We start from the raw sequence: 23,803 nt of genomic DNA, 5'->3' as shown, positions 1-23,803 counted from the left end.
CATCAGACTTGCAGCTCTCAAGACATCCCCTGACCTATCAGAACCGCTGTTCGCCGGACTTCAGAGATCAGCTCCTCTGAGAAAAACGGCCGCTCCGGAGGGTGCATTCTGTGGCATCGTACCCTGTGGAAGGCACGTGGCTGAGGGGCCACTCCGGCGTGGCCTCTTAGACCCCGTCAACCAGTGGCGGGACAGCCCCGCCCCTCCTGCCTCCATCCCTTTGCATGGTTCTAATAGAGACACAGATCTCCTGGGGAGATTAAGCCATAGCTGGGGGGGGGGGCGGGAAGATGGATGCCAACAGGGGAGCTGCCAGACAAGCCTCGCTCATCCCTCCCCGAGATCAATGCCCCGGGAAGAGAGGGCAGAACACCCTGGCCCTTATCTCCCCGCTGTGGATTATGGGCATTGACCGGCAGCCCCCCTGCCCGGCAGGATTCGATCCCTCAGCCCCAATGGCAGGAACCTCACAAAGGGCCTCCGATACAGATGTACAGCCAGGGAGAATAGCAGTTAATTAGCACCCTTATCTCCGCCAGGAGAGAGCTGCTTAATTAGCTCCACTCAAATAATGAGGCTCCCCGCATCGTGCGGCAGGAGAAGCACTGGCTGAGCAGGCCAGGTCTCCGGGCAATCTAGCGACACTCGGCAACGGTGTGGCAAATCAGGATCGAGCTGCAGAAAGAATTCTCCATTACGGTGAAGTTGGGGGTGGGGGGGGGGCAAAATTATCATTTGCTGGGGGATAGCCAAAGGGGGTTAAGCTCTATGAGGAGAAAAGTATGCCAAGATAGAGAGCTCACGGTACAAATAGGCAAATAAATATAGAACACTTCATGAGGGTTTTTGGAAAGAAAGGAAAGGAAAAGTCCCCCGTGCAAGCACCAGTCGTTTCCGACTCTGGGTGACGTTGCTTTCACAATGTTTTCACGCAGACTTTTTGCAGGGTGGTTGGTCATTGCCTTCCCAGTCATCTCTTCCCCCCAACAAGCTGGTGCTCATTTTACCGACCTCGGAAGGATGAAGGCTGAGTCAACCTGGAGCCGGCTACCTGGACCCAGCTTCCGCTGGATTGAACTCATGTCGTGAGCAGAGCTTAGGACTGCAGCACTGCAGCTTTAACACTCTGTGCCACGGGGCTCTTATGAGGGTTTTTACTACGCATATAATACCAAAACCATTTTTATACTAAACAATATTCAACGGTATCCCAAAAATTCCCTTCTACAAAAATTGTACACCAAGTCCAAGAAATTGTCCACAAAGTCCAAAATGGATACGACTGCTTCCCAAAACAGGTGTGACTGCATACGGACTGTGCCTCAGTCCTCTCTTCAAAGTATTTTTCTTCTGGCCCTTTCAAGAGAAGCCCGGGCAAATAGAAGTGTTGAGCCAGACCCATTAGAGACAAGAGCACAGCCCATTGAAATAATTTACCCCTTTGGTGAGCTGCCTGAAGAAGGCAACTCCGAAAGAGGACAGAAGCGCAGTCCGTTTGCAGCCACACCTGTTTTGGAAGCGGTCATATCCATTTTGGAATTTCTTGGACTTTCTGATAGGAGCTCTTCGGCGGTTTGATTTGGCCCCCATGGGCTGCATGTTTGACACCCCAAAATACGCTAAACATGAAGGCTGAAATAATCTGCTTGAACAGGCACCGCTGTTCCCTCTAGCTGAGTGAGCTAGCTCACAGTTTTTTAGCCTCTGCTCACACATTTTGAGAGCCAGTTGGTGTAGTGGTGAAGTGAGCGGACTCTTATATGGAGAACCGGGTTTGATTCCCCGCTCCTCCACTTGCAGCTGCTGGATGGCCTTGGGTCAGCCATAGCCCTCACATTGTCCTTGAAAGGGCAGCTTCTGGAGAGCCAGTTTGGTGTAGTGGTAAAGTGCACGGACTCTTATATGGGAGAACGGGGTTTGATTCCCCACTCTGCTACTTGCAGCTGCTGGAATGGCTTGGATCAGCCATAGCCCTCACACTGTCCTTGAAAGGGCAGCTTCTTTGAGAGCCAGTTTGGTGTAGTGGTTAAGTGTGCGGACTCTTGTCTGGGAGAACCGGGTTTGATTCCCCACTCCTCCACTTGCAGCTGCTGGGATGGCCTTGGGTCAGCCATAGCCCTCACATTGTCCTTGAAAGGGCAACTTCTGTGAGAGCCAGTTTGGTGTAGTGGTGAAGTGTGTGGACTCTTATCTGGAAGAACCGGGTTTGATTCTCCACTCCTCCAACTGCAGCTGTTGGAATGGCCTTGGGTCAGCCATAGCCCTCACATTGTCCTTGAAAGGGCAGCTTCTGTGAGAGCCAGTTTGGTGTCGTGGTTAAGTGTGCGGACTCTTATCTAGGAGAATCGGGTTTGATTCCCCACTCCTCCACTTGCACCTGCTGAGATGGCCTTGGGTCAGCCATAGCTTTCATAGAGCTGTCCTTGAAAGGGCAGCTGCTGTAAAAGCCCTCTCAGCCCCACCTACCTCACAGGGTGTTTGTTGTGTGGTGGTGGGAAAGGTAGAGGTGATTGTGACCACTCTGAGATTCAGAGTATAGGGCGGGATATAAATCCAAAATCATCTTCTTATTTATTTATTTATTTATTTATTTATTTATTTATTTATTCATGACTTATATCCCACCCTTCCCATAAAATGGCTCAGGACGGCTCACAACGGCTGCTGCTGCTGCTGCTTCTTCTTCTTCTTCTTCTTCTTCTTCTTCTTCTTCTTCTTCTTCTTCTTCTTCTTCTTCTTCTTCTTCTTCTTCTTCTTCTTCTTCTTCTTCTTCTTCTTCTTTCATTTTTGTTTTAGTTCAGGATAAATGGCCCCAGAGCACAATGATTTATGCAGTCGCTCCCAACTTTAATGCCGGTAGCTCACAAAGTAGAATTTTTGCTCACAAGACCCTACAGGTTAGAGGGGACACAGACAGGCACCAGCCCTGATCAACTCATCCTATCGCAACCTTTCCCCACCGGACAGCATTTCACAGGGCCCCGTTTTACAGGGGAGGGACGGTGGCTCAGTGGCAGAGCATCTGCTTGGGAAGCAGAAGGTCCCAGGTTCAATCCCCAGCATCTCCCACTATAAAGGGTCCAGGCAAGTAGGTGTGGAAAACCTCAGCTTGAGACCCTGGAGAGCCATGAATGGGGCTGTGGCTCAGTGGTAGAGCCTCTGCTTGGTAAGCAGAAGGTTCCAGGTTCAGTCCCCAGCATCTCCCACTAAAAAGGGTCCAGGCAAGTAGGCATGAATAACCTCAACTTGAGACCCTGGAGAGCCACAAATGGGGCTGTGGCTCAGTGGTAGAGCATCTGCTTGGGAAGCAGAAGGTCCCAGGTTCAATCCCTGGCATCTCCACCAAGGATCTGATTCAGTAGAAGGCAGCTTCATATGTTTTCTCCTCTGCTCCAGCCCTCTCTGTTTAGCAGGCCGACCGGAGCAACAACTCCATGCCAAAACAGGGTGGCTCCAAACGAACAGAAAGGCACTTTGCGCGTGTTCAAAGGCCTCTTGATTTTAAGACAGCCCCCTCTTCTTGGAGCATCAGGCAGCAGCGTCTGAGCCCTGCAAAGCATTCCGAGCACCGGATTTTCAGCTGCGTCCGGCAAGCCTTTGACAGACAGCTCTTCCCCCATTGGAAATCGGTGCTGGGTTTTTGTTATCAGGGCCAGGCGGGATAAATAGGAAGCTCCGGCAATTGAGGTGATTCGATAAATGCTTTAACCTTTGACCTCTCCTCCCAATCCCCCATCGAGCCGCAGAACACTTTTCAAAAGCGCCCCCCACCCACCGCTGCGGGGGCTTGTCCGGAGGCCGCCATTAATTATGCCCCTTTGCCTGCATCTGGATTAATGAACATGCCGCTCGATAGGAAATAAAACCCCAAGCAGAGGTTAATGTTGCGCTAATTAACTGGGAAGGGGGAGGCTGAGGGCACTGGGGTGGGGGAACAGAAGGCCGGAGTTGTTTAAAGGAACACGGCCCTGGAATCCAGGCGGAAGGTGCTGTGAAAGGGGGGGGGCGTTCACTGGGTACCCCAGCTGGAAAAGGGAGCATATTCCTCAGACTTCAAGCTGCCTCAGCGTGTTCAACGTGCATTTGAAGAAGCTGGAATTCCCTGGAATATTGACTTTTGAATAATTACCCAGCTGAAGAAGAAGAAGGCTTCTCCCTGAATCAGAGACTCAGAGCGGCTTACAATCTCCTATATCCTCTCTCCCCTGCAACAGACACCCTGTGAGGTGGGTGGGGCTGAAAGGGCCCTCACAGCAGCTGCCCTTTCAAGGACAGAGACCCAGAGTGGCTTACAATCTCCTATATCTTCTCCCCCCACAGCAAACACCCTGTGAGGTGGGTGGGGCTGAGAGGGCCCTCACAGCAGCTGCCCTTTCAAGGACAGAGACCCAGAGCGGCTTACAATCTCCTATATCTTCTCCCCCCACAGCAAACACCCTGGGAAGTGGGTGGGGCTGAGAGGGCTCTCCCAGCAGCTGCCCTTTCAAGGACAACTCTTGCAAGAGCTATAGCTGACCCAAGGCCATTCCAGCAGCTGCAAGTGGGGAATTAAACCCTGTTCTCCCAGATAAGAGTCCGCTGTTCAGGTGTACGTTTGTAAGCTGCAAACCTACTTTTGATTTATTGACACTCGTTACAGAAATCTCATGGCTAATTAGGGTTGCCAAGTCCAATTCAAGAAATATCTGGGGACTTTGGGGGCAGAGCCAGGAGACTTTGGGCATGGAGCCAGGAGACATTGTGGTAGAGCCAGGAGCAAGGGTGTTCTGGCCATCACATTTAAAGGGACGGCACACCTTTGAAATGCCTTTCCTCCATTGGGAATAATGAAGGATAGGGGTACCTTCTTTGAGGGCTCATAGAATTGGACCCCTTGGTCCAATCTTTTTGAAACTTGGAGGGTATTCTTGGAAGAGGCAGCGGATGCTATGCTGAAAATTTGGTCCCTCTACCTCAAAAAACAGGGAGGCCCCAGAGCCCCAGATACCCACGGATCAATTCTCCATTATTTCCTATGGGAATAAGACTCCATAGGGAGTGCAAAGTAGGCACTTCTCTTCCCCTCCCCCTGCTTTCTGATGACCCTGAAGCGGGGGAAAGGCCTCCAAACCGGGGGATCCCCTGCCCCCACCTGGGGATTGGCAACCCTATGGCAGATCCTTTGAGCCTAAGACCCAGGGAAAAACACAAAATGGCTGGGCATTGCAAGCTTTTGTGCATAAATTGCTTCATGTGCCGATAAGAGAAAATAGAGGTTTTGTTCTGTAGCTTGACTGAGCAAGTCTGGCAAAGCAAGCTGTGATGCAGAAGGAAGCAAGGGAGATGACAGCCAGACAGCTTGTGGGCCTGATGACAGCTTGTGGGCCTGATAGGAGCCCTCTGGGGGTCTGATCCGGCCCTCAGGCCACACGTTTGACATCCCTGAACAGTGAACTACATCAGGTGGTGTGGCCTAATATGCAAAGCAGAGGCTTTTCCACCGAGCCACAGTTCTCCCTCCGGTCCTCCCACTCACCTCTCTTCTGCATGAAGCCAAATAAGTCGTCCAGGAACTCTTTGCGTTTGGGGTCTGTGTCCAGTTCATAGAGCTGCACGTGGGAAAGAAGAAGGGGAGAAACATGAGCTTGAGGCTCCAGCAAACCCTCCCAGGGAATAGGGCGCCTCCTTCCACCCAAGGCACACCAGGCCTAGCTTAGAAGATCTGCACAGGAGACCCCAGACCACATCAGTGTGTCCCTCAAGAAACAGGGGAGCACATGCCCCCCCCCCCACTGAGCCATTATCCTCAAATTTTGTTGACAGCCAGTTTGATGTAGTGGTGAAGTGTGCGGAATCTTATCTGGAAGAACCGGGTTTGATTCTCCATTCCTCCACTTGCACCTACTGGAATGGCCTTGGGTCAGACATAGCTCTGGCAGAGGTTGTCCTTGAAAGGGCAGCTGCTGTGAGAGCTCTCTCAGCCCCACTCACCTCACAGGGTGTCTGTTGTGGAGGGAGAACATATAGGAGATTGTAAGCCTCTCTGAGACTCTTTCCTTGAAAGGGCAGCTGCTGGGAGAGCCCTCTCAGCCCCACCCACCTCACAGGGTGTCTGCTGTGGGGGCAGAAGATATAGGAGATTGTGAGCCGCTTTGAGACACTGATATTCGGAATGGAGGGCGGGGTGTAAATCCAATATCTTATCTTAAAATGAGAGAACTCCAAGTTACAAATCATAACCCGCAAACACCATGAATCAGGATGCCTACAGAACATCACATTACAGAATACATATGGAATGAAAGGTTACAGAACCGGCATGTCAGGCCCATCCTGACCCAAAAGGCATCTCCACAAAAGACATCTCACAGGGTGTCTGTTGTGGGGGGAGGAAGATAAAGGAGATTGTGAGCCACTCTGAGACTCTTCGGAGTGCAGGGCGGGATATAAATCCAATATCTTCCTCTACCTCACAGGTTGTCTGTTGTAGGGGAGGAAGGGAAAGGAGATTGTGAGCCGCTCTGAGACTCTTCGGAGTGGAGGGCGGGATATAAATCCAACATCTTCATCTACCTCACAGGGTGTCTGTTGTGGAGGAGGAAGGGAAAGGAGATTGTGAGCCGCTCTGAGATTCTTCGGAGTGGAGAGCGGGATATAAATCCAATATCTTCATCTACTTCACAGGGTGTCTGTTGTGGGGAGGAAGGGAAAGGAGATTGTGAGCCGCTCTGAGACTCTTGGGAGTGGAGGGTGGGATATAAATCCAATATCTTCATCTACCTCACAGGGTGTCTGTTGTGGGGGAGGAAGGGAAAGGAGATTGTGAGCCGCTCTGAGATTCTTCGGAGTGGAGAGCGGGATATAAATCCAATATCTTCATCTACCTCACAGGGTGTCTGTTGTGGGGGAGGAAGGGAAAGGTGATTGTGAGCCGCTCTGAGACTCTTTGGAGTGGAGGGCAGGATATAAATCCAATATCTTCATCTACTTCACAGGGTGTCTGTTGTGGGGGAGGAAGGGAAAGGAGATTGTGAGCCGCTCTGAGATTCTTCGGAGTGGAGAGCGGGATATAAATCCAATATCTTCATCTACCTCACAGGGTGTCTGTTGTGGGGGAAGAAAGGAAAGGAGATTGTGAGCCGCTCTGAGACGCTTTGGAGTGGAGTGCGGGATATAAATTCAATATCTTCATCTACCTCACAGGGTGTCTTTTGTGGGGGAGGAAGGTAAAGGAGATAGTGAGCCGCTCTGAGACTCTATGGAGTGGAGGGTGGGATATAAATCCAATATCTTCATCTACCTCACAGGGTGTCTGTTGTGGGGGAGGAAGGGAAAGGAGATTGTGAGCTGCTCTGAGACTCTTCAGAGTGGAGGGCGGGATATAAATCCAATATCTTCATCTTCCTCACAGGGTGTCTGTTGTGGGGGAGGAAGGGAAAGGAGATTGTGAGCCACTCTGAGACTCTTCGGAGTGGAGGGTGGGATATAAATCCAATATCTTCATCTACCTCACAGGGTGCCTGTTGTGGGGGGGGGGAGGAGACTGTGAGCTGCTCTGAGACTCTTCAGAGTGGAGGGTGGTATATAAATCCAACATTTTCTTCTCCTTCCCAAATGGTGATCCTGCCTTTGCATGTCCTGCAATAGCAGGCCTTTTTTTGTAGCCAGAACTCCTGCAGTAAGAGCCCTGTAAGCTCTTGGAGGATTGGCTACATCAGGGAGGTGTGGCCTGATATGCAAAGGTGTTCCTGATACAAAAAAAAAGCCCCAACAGACTTGTGTGCTCAATGCTATACTGTGGAAGCCCAATGAAGTGCAAAATGCAGGATTCAGCTCACAGCAGCTTTCGTTTAAAAAAAAAATCAGAGCCCAGATTTCATGGTTATGAAGTGTTTTAGCCACAGTCTCAGGTGGGGCTAAAGAAGAGATTCCAGTGTCTTTCTGCAGCAATAGATTTGTAGGGCTCTTCGTACAGGGCGGGGCTGAGAGGGCTCTCACAGCAGCTGCCCTTTCAAGGACAGAGACGCAGAGTGGCTTACAATCTCCTATATCTTCTCCCCCCACAACAGACCCTGAGAGGTGGGTGGGGCTGAGAGGGCTCTCACAGCAGCTGCCCTTTCAAGGACAACCTCTGCCAGAGGTATGGCTGACCCAAGGCCATTCCAGCAGCTGCAAGTGGAGGAGTGGGGAATCAAACCCGGTTCTCCCAGATAAGAGTCCGCACACTTAACCACTACACCAAACTGGCTCTCTGAAGCCGGCTGTACAGAGGCAAATTGGCCAGCATCCATGCCGCCATGAGGCCGTCTCTACACAACCCATTCCTGAAGTAGTTTTACCAGCGCAGGGGTGGTAGGAGTTGGCGCTTGTTCAGCGGGAGGGAAGAAAACAACAACTGCCCAGGCTGGTTCCTAGTGGGCCTGTCTACACCCCACAACTGGAGCTGTGGGGGGTGCTTCAGGGCATGGGGAGAGCTCCTGGGGGGCCTCTCTTCCTGTAGAGTCCGCAGACTCCCTCCTTGTGTGTTGCTGCCAACAGATGCTTTGCAAATGCTTGCAAAAGACTGAGCCGAAAATCCCTGTGCTAAGGGTTAAACATCTGTGCTAGTGCAGTTTAGAAGAAACCTGTTCAGCCTCTATGCCTTGTTGTTGGCCCTCCAGAGGAACTGGTTGGCCACTGTGTGAGGCAGGAGGCTGGACTAGATGGACCCTCAATGGTCTGACCCAGCTGGGCTCTTCTCATGTTCTTCTTAGGGGAAGGCCTTGGCCTCTGGGCCCTGTTGTTGGCCTTCCAGAAGGATTGCTTGCTTGGCCACTGTGTGAGACAGGAAGCTGGACTAGATGGACCCTCACTGGTCTGAACCAGCAGGGCTCTTCTTATGTCCTTTTCAGGGGAAGGCCTCGGCCTCTGTGCCCTGTTGTTGGCCGTCCAGAGGAACTGTTTGGCCACTGCGTGAAACAGGACTCTAAACTAGATGGACCCTCACTGGTCTGATCCAACAGGGCTCTTCTGATGTTCTTAGGAAGGCCTCAGCCTCTCTGCCCTGCTGTTGGCCCTCCAGAAGAAATGGCTGGCCACTGTGTGAGACAGGAGGCTGGACTAGAGGGACCCTCACTGGTCTGTTCCAGCAGGGCTCTTCTGATGTTATTCTCAGGGGAAGACCTCGGCTTCTCTGCCCTGTTGTTGGCCCTCCAGAGGAACTGGTTGGCCACTGTGTGAGACAGGAAGCTGGACTAGATGGACCCTCACTGGTCTGAACCAGCAGGGCTCTTCTGAGGTTCTTATGAAGGTTTTGGCCTCTGTGCCCTGTGGTTGGCCCTCCAGAGGAACTGGTTGACCACTGTGTGAGACAGGAGGCTGGACTAGATGGACCCTCACTGGTCTGACCCAACAGGGCTCTTCTGATGTTCTTCTTAGGGAAAGGCGTCGGCCTCTGTGCCCTGTTGTTGGCCGTCCAGAATGATTGCTTGCTTGGCCACTGTGTGAAAAAGGATGCTGGACTTGATGGACCCTCACTGGTCTATTCCAGCAGGGCTCTTCTGATGTTCTTGTGCTCGGTCTTCAGGGCTACCAGAAAAGCACTGATGATCCCTTTCTAGGCTATTGCATCTTAACCACAGGAGAACGTCAGACAAGCCCTGCTGGATCAAACCGAAGGCCCGTCAAGTCCAGCACTCTGTTCACAGAACCACCAACAAAGCTGGGGATTGCGGGGGGGGGGGGGATTTTTGTTGCTTTCTCCAAGCCTTTTGAAACTATCCCGGTTGCAGCCATTGATGGCAGCAGCTTTAAGCAAGGCACCGTGTCCTGCTTTATATATTATTATTAATTTGATTCTCCACTGCCCTTCATCTGTCCTCCAAAATAGGTTTGGGGGGAAAGGCAGCCCCTTGATTCCTCCCCCCAGCTGAGCCCGGCTGCCTGCACAACCGGTCGGCAGATTCTCTGGTTGGCAGTCGCCTCTTCCCAGCAGCCTTGATGGCCTTAAGTCCCTCCCTTCCCCCCCAGGGGAGCTGGAGCTGCCCCCTCCCCCCCTCGGCAGCAGCGACCTTTGCCCTCTGCACGGGTGGAGGAGATAAATATTTGATGGCGCTCCGTGATCTCTGTTGCGCCTCCTCCAACACCTGTAGGGATTTCATCCATCTCCCCTTCCATCAGGGCAATTAGCCAAATAGGGGCAGCCCCCTGCTGACCTTTGACCTCTATTATCCAGGCTCCGGAGGAGTGACACTGAGGGGGAAGGGGAGGGCATGGCCCCCTCCCCACTTCTGCCCGCCCTTTGGAAAGGAGCCTTTCCATCTCTGAGCTTGGCCTCAACGTTCCCTCTAAGCTGCGGAGCCTTGTGAGCAAAAATGCTACTTTTGAGAACTACTGGCATTGAAATTGGGAGCGACTGTGTTGGGAAATACACGTTACATTCCGAGGCTTGGAGTGGCAATAATTGGAGTCGAGGCTTAAGCTTATCAAAAGAAGAAGAAGAAGATATTGGATTTATATCCCGCCCTCCACTCTGAAGAGTCTCAAAGTGGCTCACAATCGCCTTTCCCTTTCTCCCCCACAACAGACACCCTGTGAGGTAGATGAAGATATTGGATTTATATCCCGCCCTCCACTCCGAAGAGTCTCAGAGCGGCTCACAATCTCCTTTCCCTTCCTCCCCCACAACAGACACCCTGTGAGGTGGGTGGGGCTGGAGAGGGCTCTCAGAGCAGCTGCCCTTTCAAGGACAACCTTTGCCAGAGCTATGGCTGACCCAAGGCCATTCCAGCAGGTGCAAGTGGAGGAGTGGGGAATCAAACCCGGTTCTCCCAGGTAAGAGTCTGCACACTTAACCACTACACCAAACTGGCTCTCCATCTCCAAAAGAGATAAAGTTTACTAGAAAACATCAGGAGAGGGTACTTGGGATAAAAAAGAAAAACAATTTAGCATACCAGCTGGTCTAACTATGTCTGTCCTCGACATGGCTACATTATAACAACCTCCTTTGTCTCACAATTCCTCTTCCCAAAGAGCATTTCGCCAGGAAGAAGAGCATACAAGATCTTGCATACAACATCAAAGCATTTCACACCTAACATCGTTTCTGACCAATGTTGTGTTTACACTTTTCCCGGGTAAAGAAGAGTCAGCTCACAATTGGGTTTAGGTTACAATACATCACTTCCTCTATCAGGTAGACAAACAGTTAACTATAATGGCTGGAATGTGCACAGCTTGTATTCCGTGTTTTAACAATTTATTAATAACACATGGTTACAATATTTAATTATCTTTTTCTTATACTAAACCATATGATATTTTACCCCCCCTCCCTCCAATATTGACTTCCCCGAAGTTATAAATTTACAGTTAATTCTAAAGGTACCACTAATCTATCAAAATGTAATACTTTTGATTAATACTAAAAAATGGTCCAATGTCTTTTTACGTTCCCCTCTTTCTCCATATATCCTTTGAATTTCTCCCACTCCTTTTTGAATAAGTCTAAGTCATAGTCTCTTAAAGTTTGAGTTAATTTGTCCATCTCACTCCACGATAAAACTTTCACAATCCAATCCCATTTCTCTGGTATTGTTCCTTGTTTCCAAAGCTGCGCATACAATGTCCTAGCTGCACAGCTTGTATTCCAACAGACTGGCATTGAAGCGGTGAGCTGCTGCATCAAATTAGTTTGCTCTGGGGCCAAGCTACGTCAAAAACGTGTGAGCTGGAGGATAAAAACCTGTGAGCTAGCTCACACTAACTTAGCTCAGAGGGAACACTGGTTGGACCGCAAACCTTGTAATTTTGCCTTCCCGGGAGGACGTTCATTTCAGTAGTGAGAATTACTCTGGACAGAGCGACCTCTGTGAGTTAACGCTGCCAGGATGCTGCATTGGGAAGAGGAGAACGTCTTCCTTTAAAATGCTTGGTGGATTCCAAGGCAGCAACTGGGGGGTTGTAAATGGGGCCATATGTCCCCTCCTGCTCCCCCCACACAAATGCAGGCAGCAAATCCAGCAGCTGCTCCTAGCAGGAATCACACTTATGGACAAACACCTAATAAAGGTTTCCATCAGAAATCACACTCCTCGAAGGGCACGTGAATGAATGCATGATCTCATTTGGATCAAAAAAAAGAACAAACAAGGTTCTAATTCAGGGCCACAGAATAAGCATCAGATGTCTGAGAGCTGCAAGACATAAATGTCAGATGTTTGAGAGCCACGAGACATGAACGTCAGATTTTTGAGAGCTGCAAGACAGAAAGGAAGGAAATAGATGGGGAGGAAGAGGTGGAAAGAAAGCAACTGTAATTTCAAATGCATTTTACAAGCTGCTGGCTGGCTTGGCTTGGAGAAGTGATTTAACAAGACAAATGCCTTCTCCAAGCCAGCCAACGGGGCAGTGGGGCTTTCAAGAGCCACACAATGTGTGCAAAAGAACCACATGCAGCTCCCGAGTTCTAGTTCTTAAGAGCTGAGATGTCTGTGATTCCTGCTTGAGCTAGTAAGATCTCAGAAGTGAAGGAAGGTCAGCCCTGGTTAGTATTTGGAGGAGAGACCACCGAGGAAGACCAGGGTTGCTACGCAGAGGCAGGCAACGGCAAAACCACCTCTGTTAGTCCTTTACCTCGACCTGGATGGCCCAGGCTAGCCCAGTTCCTGCCTTTTCCAGGAATCGCTCCTGCCTTTCTTGCTGGGTGCCCAAAGTTATCAGCCTGAAAGTGGAACTCAACTGTCCCTCCCAGGCCACCCAGTTCTCCCACCTAAGCATTCTCACCTGTACATTTAAGAACAGAAGAGAAGCCATGTTGGATTAGGCCAATGGCCCATCGAGTCCCAACACTGTGTCACATAAGAACATAAGAGAAGCCCTGTTGGATCAGGCCAATGGCCCATCCAGTCCAACACTCTGTGTCACATAAGAACATAAGAGAAGCCCTGTTGGATCAGGCCAATGGCCCATCCAGTCCAACACTCTGTGTCACATAAGAACATAAGAGAAGCCCTGTTGGATCAGGCCAATAGCCCATCCAGTCCAACACTCTGTGTCACATAAGAAAAGCCATGTTGGATCAGGCCAATGGCCCATCCAGTCCAACACTCTGTGTCACATAAGAACATAAGAGAAGCCCTGTTGGAACAGGCCAGTGCCCCATCCAGTCCAACACTCTGTGTCACAGAAGAACATAAGAGAAGCCATGTTGGATCAGGCCAATGGCCCATTCAGTCCAACACTCTGTGTCACACAGTGGCCAAAAAACTCAGGTGCTATCAGGAGGTCCATCCGTGGGGCCAGAACAATGGAAGCCCTCCCACTGTTTCTTCCCTCCCAATAACCAAGAATACAGAGCATCACTGCGCCAGACAGAAAATTCCCACAATACACTGGCTGGGTCTACCAGCCACTGATGGACCTCTGCTCCAGATGCTTATACAATCCCCTCTTGAAGCCGTCTATGCTACGCTTCCCCTGTCACTTTCTGCGGCCTGATATTCTGTCCCATGAGCCCTCCAGCTGGCATTGCTGCAGCGCTAGAATTTCCGCAGCCCCAACTGCCAGTAAATTCCATTCCTTGGAGTTGCAGCGCACGAAATCCTCGGCCACTCTGTTAGCAGAGTCCCTCTCGTGAGGTCAGAAGCTGCGGCGGGAAGCGTTGCGCTGCAGGAGCGGGCGGCTTGGCACAACCTGTGGGGAGCAGGCTCCATGCCAGATGGAGGGCGGCCAGCCCGAGCAGACTGCTGTTTCATGATTAACCCCTTGGCCCGCCTGGCCCCCTGGGCTTGCGTCCAGCTTTCCGCTCTCAAATAGTAATGGCCATGTTGACTCTTTGCAGGCACTTCTCTGCTCCCTCCCGCCCTCTAAGGGATGAAATTGGGATGTGCATCTGGAAACCCCAAAGACCCACAAATAGAAAGCGGGGAGGGGGTGCTGCTGATCCGCTTCAGGGCTCCAGCCTGGTGCCCCCAGCATGTGCTGTTGTGGAACTAGAACCAGAGGAATAGGCATGTCCAGGAAACAAACCAATGAGGGAAGTCTCGCTGCTCAGGGTAGGGTTGCCAATCCCCAGGTGAAGGCAGGGGATCCCCCAGTTTGGAGGCCCTCCCCCCCCACTTCAGGGTCATCAGAAGGAGGGGAGGGAAATGACTGCTGGGCGCTCCATTATTCCCTATGGCGACCAACTCCCCTAGGGTATAATGGAGAATCGATCTGAGGGTATCTGAGGCTCGGGGGGTGGGCTGTTTTTTGAGATAGAGGCGCTAAATTTGCAACATAGAATACGGTGCCTCTCCTCATATTACCCGTCAAGTTTCAAAAGGATTGGATCAGGGGGTCCAATTCTATGAGCCCCAGATCCAATCTATGAGCTCCTATACTTCATTATTTCCAATGGAGGGAAGGCATTTAAAAGGTGTCCAGTCCCTTTTAATGTGATGGCCAGAACTCCCTTTGGAGTACAATTATGTTTACCACACCCTTGCTCCTGGCTCCACCCCCAAAGTCTCCTGGCTGCACCCCCAAAGTTCCCAGATATTTCTTGAATTGGACTTGGCAACCCTAGACTCTGGAGGGAGAGTTAGACTGCTACAGAATTGCTGCTTCCGCATTTCTTGATGTTTCGTCTGTCCTGCTTTGGGAGACTTGAATTCCTCCCAATTTACCCCACCCTCTGCCTCTCCCACCATTTCCTCCCTGGGTCTTACACTCCACCGATACATTTTCACCCTGCCCTTCCTCCAAAAAGCTGAAAGTGGTTCTTCCCCGTCCCCCCATCATGTTGCCCCAACAACATCCTTGCAAGGTAGGTTATACTGAGAATAAGTGACTAGCCCAAATACACCTCTGTGGGTGAGTGGGGACTGGAATTCAGATCCCCCAGGACCTAATCTAGTGCTTTAGCCACTACACCGCACTGCCCTCCCTGTCCTCCCGCCTGCTCCTCTCTCATGCTGTGCGGCCCATCTGAAGATCTGGTCACCACAGCAAATAGGAAGGGGGAAGGTCACCAAATGGGAACAGCTAGGGACACCTTGTCTCTGCCTTAGCGAAAGACGCCGGGTCCTATTGGCCAGCGTATGGTGAGACAGCAACCTCACCTGTCTTTCTTATCACCATGTGGCATGTGACCAAATACTTGCAGCCAAGTTCCATTACAGAGGCATTGCTTGGTCATTAATACGGGACTTCCACAAACATTTGTACACACGAGTAAAAGACTGGGGAGGAGGGATAAGAACCCTATAACCGAACGGGCCGGCTGTCTCCATCTCTGTCTCCATCTCTGTCTCCCCCTCTCCGTCTCCATTGCTGTCTCCGGAAAGCCAGTTTGGTGTAGTGGTTAAGTGTGTGGACTCTTATCTGGGAGAACCGGGTTTGATTCCCCACTCCTCCACTTGCACCTTCTGGAATGGCCTTGGGTCAGCCATAGCCCTCACATTGTCCTTGAAAGGGCAGCTTCTGTGAGAGACCTCTCAGCCCCACCCACCTCACAGGGTGTCTGTTGTGGGGGAGGAAGGGAAAGGAGATTGTGAGCCGCTCTGAGACTCTTCGGAGTGGAGGGTGGGATATAAATCCAATATCTTCATCTACCTCACAGGGTGTCTGTTGTGGGGAAGGAAGGGAAAGAAGATTGTGAGCCGCTCTGAGACTCTTCGGAGTGGAGGGTGGGATATAAATCCAATATCTTCATCTACCTCACAGGGTGCCTGTTGTGGGGGAGGAAGGGAAAGGAGATTGTGAGCCGCTCTGAGACTCTTCGGAGTGGAGGGCAGGATATAAATCCAATATCTTCATCTACCTCACAGGGTGTCTGTTGTGGGGGAGGAAGGGAAAGGAGATTGTGAGCCACTCTGAGACTCTTCGGAGTGGAGGGCGGGATATAAATCCAATATCTTCTATCTTCTATCTTTATCTTCCATGGCCCAGTTTCTTGTGGGCTGCTTTGGGAAAGGCCCGACGTAAACAACAACTGTGTACAAAACACACAAATATATAATAAATTGGCAACCCTAGCCCCACAACCACATTAGACTCTGGAGGGAGATTTAGACTTCTACAGAATTGCTGGACAAATATATATAAAGTCTCTCTTGTTCATCTCTGTCTGTTTTCCGATGGTGCGGTCTCATTTGGAATACTGTGTACAATTCTGGTCACCGGACCTCAAACAGGATATTATAGTTTTGGAAAAAGTGCAGAAAAGGGCAACTAGAATGATTAAAGGTTTGGAACACTTTCCCTATGTAGAAAGGTTAAAACGCTTGGGGCTCTTTAGCTTGGAGAAACGGCGACTGCGGGGTGACATGATAGAGGTTTACAAGATGATGCATGGGATGGAGAAAGTAGAGAAAGAAGTACTTTTCTCCCTTTCTCACAATACAAGAACTTGTGGGCATTCGATGAAATTGCTGAGCAGCCAGGTTAAAACGGATAAAAGGAAGTCCTTCTTCACCCAAAGGGTGATTAACATGTGGAATTCACTGCCACAGGAGGTGGTGGCGGCCACAAGTATAGCCACCTTCAAGAGGGGTTTAGATAAAAATATGGAGCACAGGTCCATCAGTGGCTATTAGCCACAGTGTGTGTGTGTGTGTGTATAAAATTTTTGGCCACTGTGTGACACAGAGTGTTGGACTGGATGGGCCACTGGCCTGATCCAACATGGCTTCTCTTATGTTCTTATGTGACACAGAGTGTTGGACTGGAGGGGCCCCTGGCCTGATCCAACATGGCTCCTCTTAGGTTCTTATGTTCTTAACATGGCTTCTCTTATGTTCTTAACATGTTTAACACATTGGATGAACCTCTCCACAGCTTTCTTTTTAAAGCAGGAACACATGGGAATGCTGTTCTGGCTGGCCTGGTGTTAGGAGGTGAGGCCTATATGCAGCTGAGTTCCCGCTAGGCTTTCCCCACAAAAAAGCCCTATGCAAAACAATGGTGGTGCAAGGGGTGTGGCCATTCTGCAAATGAGTTCCTGCTGGGCTTTTTCTACCAAAAAAGTCCTGGACCTCTCTCTGTCTCTCGCTCTCTCTCTCTCACACACACACACAAACACACACTTGCTCACTCATTTTAAAGATGCAAACTGCTAGCCCATGTGAATACGGAATATATTCTGGTCTCCTTTTACCCAGCAAAACTTTCACAACCTTGTTTTCAAAAAAAAGAAAAGAAAAGCAAAGCAAACAGCTTGGTAAACGCAATGAAGAATCTGGGATTTGTGCATACTGTTTGGCTCTTTAAATATTGACTTTTTTCAATGCTGAGCTATCGTCTACCCTGACACTGCCTTCTGAGTTGTGAACAAAAGTTTTTAAAAAGAATCTTTGATCAAAGCGTGCTCGGTTCATGACATGAATTCCTTGCTTACATAAAGCTCATATTACTTCTCTCCCCTCCCACTCCTGTGCCTCCCCCCCACACACAAATAAATTTAAATTGTTAAATTCCCTGGGGCAGAAAAATACCCACTCAGCAGTGCCTTACACATATGACAAAAGCTAGTGTTGCCACCTTCCTGGAAGGGCCTGGAGGATGCCTAGAATCACAGCTTCTCTTTAGACTACTGAGAAAACATAGATACTTCAGAGCAGGGGTCATTTAGTAGAAAAAGAGGTGCCAGAGCTCATTACCACAACTCCTTTGCATATATCACACACCCCTAGAATCACTGGAAGGTGGACGAAGTCATTCAGCTCAGAGTCTGCCTTAAAATGTTCCTTAAATTTTAGTTGTCATCATAAAACTTAACTCCCATCATACTTTAAAAATTATTTTCTCCTACATAGCCACAGTGAAGAAGATGAAGATATTGGATTTATATCCCACCCTCCACTCCAAACAGTCTCAGAATGGCTCACAATCTCCTTTCCCTTCCTCCCCCACAACAGACACACTGTGAGGTAGATGAAGATATTGGATTTATATCCCACCCTCCACTCCGAACAGTCTCAGAGCAGCTCACAATCTCCTTTCCCTTCCTCCCCTACAACAGACACCCTGTGAGGTAGATGAAGGTATTGGATTTATATCCCGCCCTCCACTCCAAAGAGTCTCAGAGCGGCTCACAATCTCCTTTCCCTTCCTCCCCCACAACAGACACCCTGTGAGGTAGATGAAGATACTGGATTTATATCCCGCCCTCCACTCCGAAGAGTCTCAGAGCGGCTCACAATCTCCTTTATCTCCCTCCCACACAACAGACACCCTGTGAGGTAGATGAAGATATTGGATTTATATCCCGCCCTCCACTCCGAAGAGTGTCAGAGTGGCTCACAATCTCCTTTCCCTTCCTCCCCCACAACAGACACCTTGTGAGGTAGATGAAGATATTGGATTCATATCCTGCCCTCCACTCCGAAGAGTCTCAGAGCGGCTCACAATCTCCTTTCCCTTCCTCCCCCACAACAGACACCCTGTGAGGTAGATGAAGATATTGGATTTATATCCCACCCTCCACTCCGAAGAGTCTCAGAGCAGCTCACAATCTCCTTTCCCTTCCTCCCCAACAACAGACACCCTGTGAGGTAGATGAAGATATTGGATTTATATCCCGCCCTCCACTCCGAAGAGTCTCAGAGCGGCTCACAATCTCCTTTCCCTTCCTCCCCCACGACACCCTGTGAGGTGGGTGGGGCTGGAGAGGGCTCTCACAGCAGCTGCCCTTTCAAGGACAACTCCTGCGAGAGCTCTGGCTGACCCAAGGCCATTCCAGCTGCTGCAAGTGGAGGAGTGGGGAATCAAACCCGGTTCTCCAACATAAGAGTCCACACACTTAACCACTACACCAAACTGGTTCTCCAGTGGCATGAGGAAGATTTCAATCTGCTTTATATGATTTAGTTATTTTCCCTTTTTTTTTTGTCAAGGGGGGGGGGGATATTACGCAGTTTGCCAAATCTCAGAGTTTGGTAAAATTCTCCCAGGGGGCTTGAAGAATGGAGCCCAGAAGCAAGTATTTGGGGGAGTGGGGGAAGGAAAGAAGGAGCACAATAAGAGGAGCCTGCTTCAGAGGGTGTACAATTCTGGCCACCGCATTTCAAAAAGGATATTATAGCATTGGAGAAAGTCCAGAGAAGGGCAACTAGAATGATTAAAGGGCTGGAGCACTTTCCCTATGAAGAAAGCTTAAAACGCTTGGGGCTCTTTAGCTTGGAGAAACGTCGATTGTGGGGTGTCATGATATAGGTTTACAAGATTATGCATGGGATGGAGAAAGCAGAGAAAGAAGTCCCTTTCTCCCTTTCTCACAATACAAGAACTCGTGGGCATTCCATGAAATTGCTGAGCAGACAGGTTAGAGCAGATAAAAGGAAGTCCTCCTTCACCCAAAGGGTGATTAACATGTGGAATTCACTGCCACCGGAGGTGGTGGCGGCTACAAGCATAGCCAGCTTCAAGAGGGGATCGGATAAAAATATGGAGCAGAGGTCCATCAGTGGCTATTAGCCACAGTGTAATGTTGGAACTCTCTGTCTGGGGCAGTGCTATTCCGTATTCTTGGTGCTTGGGAGGGTGGGCACAGTGGAGGGCATCTGGAGTTCTGGCACAACTGGTGGACCTCCTGATGGCACCTGGTTTTCTGGCCACTGTGTGACACAGATTGCTGGACAGGATGGGCCATTGGCCTGATCCAACAGGGCTTCTCTTATGTTCTTATGTCTGGGGCAGTGATGCTCTGTATTCTTGGTGCTTGGGGGGACACAGTGGGAGAGTTTCTAGTGTCCTGCCCCCACTGATGGACATCCTGATGGCACCTGGGTTTTTTGGCCACTGTGTGACACAGAGTGTTGGACTAGATGGGCCATAGGCCTGATCCAACAGGGCTTCTCTTCTGTTCTTATGTGACACAGAGTGTTGGACTGAAGGGGCCATGGGCCTGATCCAACATGGCTTCTCTTATGTTCTTATGTGACACAGAGTGTTGGACTGGAAGGGCCATTGGCCTAATCCAACATGGCTTCTCTTATGTTCTTATGTCTGGGGCAGTAATGCTCTGTATTCTTGGTGCTTGGGAGGACACAGTGGGAGAGCTTCTAGTGTCCTGCCCCCACTGATGGACCTCCTGATGGTACCTGGGTTTTTTGGCCACTGTGTAACACAGAGTGTTGGATTGGATGGGCCATTGGCCTGATCCAACATGGCTTCACTTATGTTCTTACGTGACACAGAGTGTTGGACTGGATGGGCCATTGGCCTGATCCAACAGGGCTTCTCTTATGTTCTTATGTGACACAGAGTGTTGGAATGGATGGTCCATTGGCCTGATCCAACATGGCTTCTCTTATGTTCTTATGTGACACAGAGTGTTGGACTGGATGGGCCATTGGCCTGATCCAACATGGCTTCTCTTATGTTCTTATGTGACACAGAGTGTTGGACTGGATGGGCCATTTGCCTGATCCAACAGGGCTTCTCTTATGTTCTTATGTGACACAGAGTGTTGGACTGGAGGGGCCATTGTCCTGATCCAATAGGGCTTCTCTTATGTTCTTATGCGTGACACAGAGTGTTGGACTGGAGGGGCCATTGTCCTGATCCAACAGGGCTTCTCTTATGTTCTTATGTGACACAGAGTGTTGGACTGGAGGGGCCATTGGCCTGATCCAACATGGCTTCTCTTATGTTCTTATGTGACTCAGAGTGTTGGACTGGAGGGGCCATTGGCCTGATCCAACATGGCTTCTCTTATGTTCTTATGTGACACAGAGTGTTGGACTGGAGGGGCCATTGGCCTGATCCAACATGGCTTCTCTTATGTTCTTATGTGACACAGAGTGTTGGACTGGAGGGGCCATTGTCCTGATCCAATAGGGCTTCTCTTATGTTCTTATGCGTGACACAGAGTGTTGGACTGGAGGGGCCATTGTCCTGATCCAACAGGGCTTCTCTTATGTTCTTATGTGACACAGAGTGTTGGACTGGAGGGGCCATTGGCCTGATCCAACATGGCTTCTCTTATGTTCTTATGTGACTCAGAGTGTTGGACTGGAGGGGCCATTGGCCTGATCCAACATGGCTTCTCTTATGTTCTTATGTGACACAGAGTGTTGGACTGGAGGGGCCATTGGCCTGATCCAACATGGCTTCTCTTATGTTCTTATGTGACTCAGAGTGTTGGACTGGATGGGCCATTGGCCTGATCCAACATGGCTTCTCTTCTGTTCTTAAGTGACACAGAGTGTTGGACTGGAGGGGCCATTGGCCTGATCCAACATGGCTTCTCTTATGTTCTTCTGTTCTTATGAGGGTAGACTCTATGGTACTATAGTAGCGTGCTGAAGTCACTCCCCTTTCCAAACCCCATCCTCCCCATATTCCACCTCCATATCTCCAGGAGCTTCCCAGCCTGGAGTTGGCAACACTAGCTGACAGCCAGAGGAAGGCTTCTCTTGTTCTGCCAGGCAGTGGCAGTTTGGACATCTCCGAAGCCTCCCAGTGAGTCCTTTGCGGGCCACCTGAATTCACACCATCCCCAAGGACCTTGACATGCCCTGGGAGGTCAGAGGTCAGGGCCGGTCACTTGTCCTGGGATCACACGTCTCCGAGGGGATGTGAGCCGTGAGCCGGAAGCCGTGACCCAAGAGGGGACCTATTGACGATCCGATAAGTGTGACTCGTGCTGGCCATAAAAAAGGGGAGCTGAAGGGAAGACGCTATTCCCTCTGGGAAACAGAAAGCTGGAGAGGCTCCTGGTTGCTGTGCAGTCATTTGCTTGCTAGGGGTTGGGGTTCAGCAGCAGCTGGCTGTGCAAAAGTCCTGGAAGAGCTGCCTCTGCCACAGATGCACCAAAGTGCCATGGGCATGTTCCTCTCCCCACCAATCCCATCGTGAACACGAGGAGGAGGAGAAGAAGAGTGATTGACACATGGAATTCACTTCCACAGGAGGTGGTGGCGGCTACAAGCATAGCCAGCTTCAAGAGGGGATTGGATAAAAATATGGAGCAGAGGTCCATCAGTGGCTATTAGCAACAGTGAATTGTTGGAACTCTCTGTCTGGGGCAAGTGATGCTCTGTATTCTTGTTGCTTGGGGGGCAAACAGTGGGAGGGCTTCTAGTGTCCTGGCCCCACCAGTAGACCTCCTGATGGCACCGGGTTTTTTGGCCACTGTGTGACACAGAGTGTTGGACTGAAAGGGCCACTGGCCTGATCCAACATGGATTCTCTTATGTTCTTATGTGACACAGAGTGTTGGACTGGAAGGGCCACTGGCCTGATCCAACATGGATTCTCTTCTGTTCTTATGTGACACAGAGTGTTGGACTGGATGGGCCATTGGCCTGATCCAACAGGGCTTCTCTTATGTTCTTATGTCTGGGGCGGTGATGCTCTGTATTCTTGGTGCTTAGGGGGGGCACAGTGGGAGGGCTTCTAGTGTCCTGGCCCCATTGGTGGACCTCCTGATGGCACCTGGGGGTTTTGGCCACTGTGCGATACAAAGTGTTGGACTGGATGGGCCACTGGCCTGATCCAACATGGCTTCTCTTATGTTCTTATGAGGAGAAGAAGAAGAAGATGTTGATGATATTGGATTTATACCCCGCCCTATACTCTGAATCTCAGAGAGGCTTACAATCTCCTTTATCTTGCCCCCCCACAACAGACACCCTGTGAGGTGGGTGGGGCTGAGAGGGCTCTCACATCAGCTGCCCTTTGAAGGACAACCTCTGCCAGGGCTATGGCTGACCCAAGGCCATGCCAGCAGCTGCAAGTGGAGGAGTGGGGAATCAAACCCGGTTCTCCCAGGTAAGAGTCCGCGCACTTAACCACTACACCAAACAGCCTTCTACTGAATCAGCCCCCCCTCCCCTTGGTCCATATCAATGTCCATTTTGTCTGCTCAGGCTCAGACTGGCAGCTCCTCTCCAGGGTTTCAGGCAGAGAGAAGGTCTTTCCCATCACCTCCTTCCTGGTGATTCTAACAGGAGATGCCGGGGATTGAACCTGGGACCTTCCGCATGCCTGGGACCTTCGACTGAATGGGACCCTTGGTCCATCAAGGTCAGCATTGTCTACTCAAGACTGGCAGCGGCTCTCCAGGGTCTCTGGCAGAGGTCTTTCGCATCACCTCCTGCATGGTCCTTTTCAATGGAAATGATGGGGATCAAACCTGGGACCTTCTGCATGCCAAGCAGCTGCTCTACCACTGAGCTACAGCCCCTCTTCTGCATTAGATCCACTGTGCAGCTTCAAGTCATTTCCAGGAGAATATAAGAACAAAAGAGAAGCCCTGTTGGATCAGGCCAGTGGCCCATCCAGTCCAACACTCTGTGTCACACAGTGGCCAAAAAAACCCAGGTGCCATCAGGAGGTCCATCAGTGAGGCCAGGACACCAGAAGCCCTCCCACTGTTGCCTCTCCCAAGCACCAAGAATACAGAGCATCACTTGCCCCAGACAGAAAGTTCAAACAATACCCTGTGGCTAATATCCACTGATGGACCTCTGCTCCAGATGTTTATCTAACCCCCTCTTGAAGCCAGCTATGCTTGTAGCCATCACCACCTCCTGTGGCAGTGAATTCCACATGTTAATCAACCTTTGGGTGAAGAAGGACTTCCTTTTATCCGTTCTAACCTGACTGTTCAGCAATTTCATTGAATGCCCACGAGTTCCCGTATTGTGAGAAAGGGAGAAAAGGACCTATTTCTCTATCTTCTGTATCCCGTGAACAGGAGGCTTTGCCATGGAGTTTGCTCCGGGAACCACACCCTTCTCTTTCTCAGGGCACCCTAAATTTGTCACCAGACTTGGCCGCTTTGTCATGTGGGATTGCAGGGTCGCCAACTCATTCCCGTGGCCACCAGTGGGAGATGGGAAGATAGAGTTGCCAA

At 50.4% G+C, this 23,803-nt stretch overlaps 1 protein-coding gene and 1 non-coding gene across 2 annotated transcripts in view; one reads left to right on the top strand and one right to left on the bottom strand.

The window, feature by feature from the left end:
• Positions 1-23,803, bottom strand: part of ARID3C (AT-rich interaction domain 3C) — a 161,160-nt gene that overhangs the window by 33,744 nt on the left and 103,613 nt on the right. The window contains exon 3 of the mRNA XM_060236617.1: positions 5,516-5,588. Coding sequence (XP_060092600.1) covers positions 5,516-5,588 — 73 coding nt within the window. The remainder of the gene's footprint in view (positions 1-5,515; positions 5,589-23,803) is intronic.
• TRNAP-GGG (transfer RNA proline (anticodon GGG)) lies at positions 3,271-3,342 on the top strand. The gene has a single exon. It is a non-coding gene; the product is annotated as a tRNA-Pro (tRNA).

This window comes from Heteronotia binoei, chromosome 4, assembly GCF_032191835.1.
Source record: "Heteronotia binoei isolate CCM8104 ecotype False Entrance Well chromosome 4, APGP_CSIRO_Hbin_v1, whole genome shotgun sequence".
NCBI lineage: Eukaryota > Metazoa > Chordata > Lepidosauria > Squamata > Gekkonidae > Heteronotia > Heteronotia binoei.
This window is presented reverse-complemented; position numbering and strand designations above follow the sequence as displayed.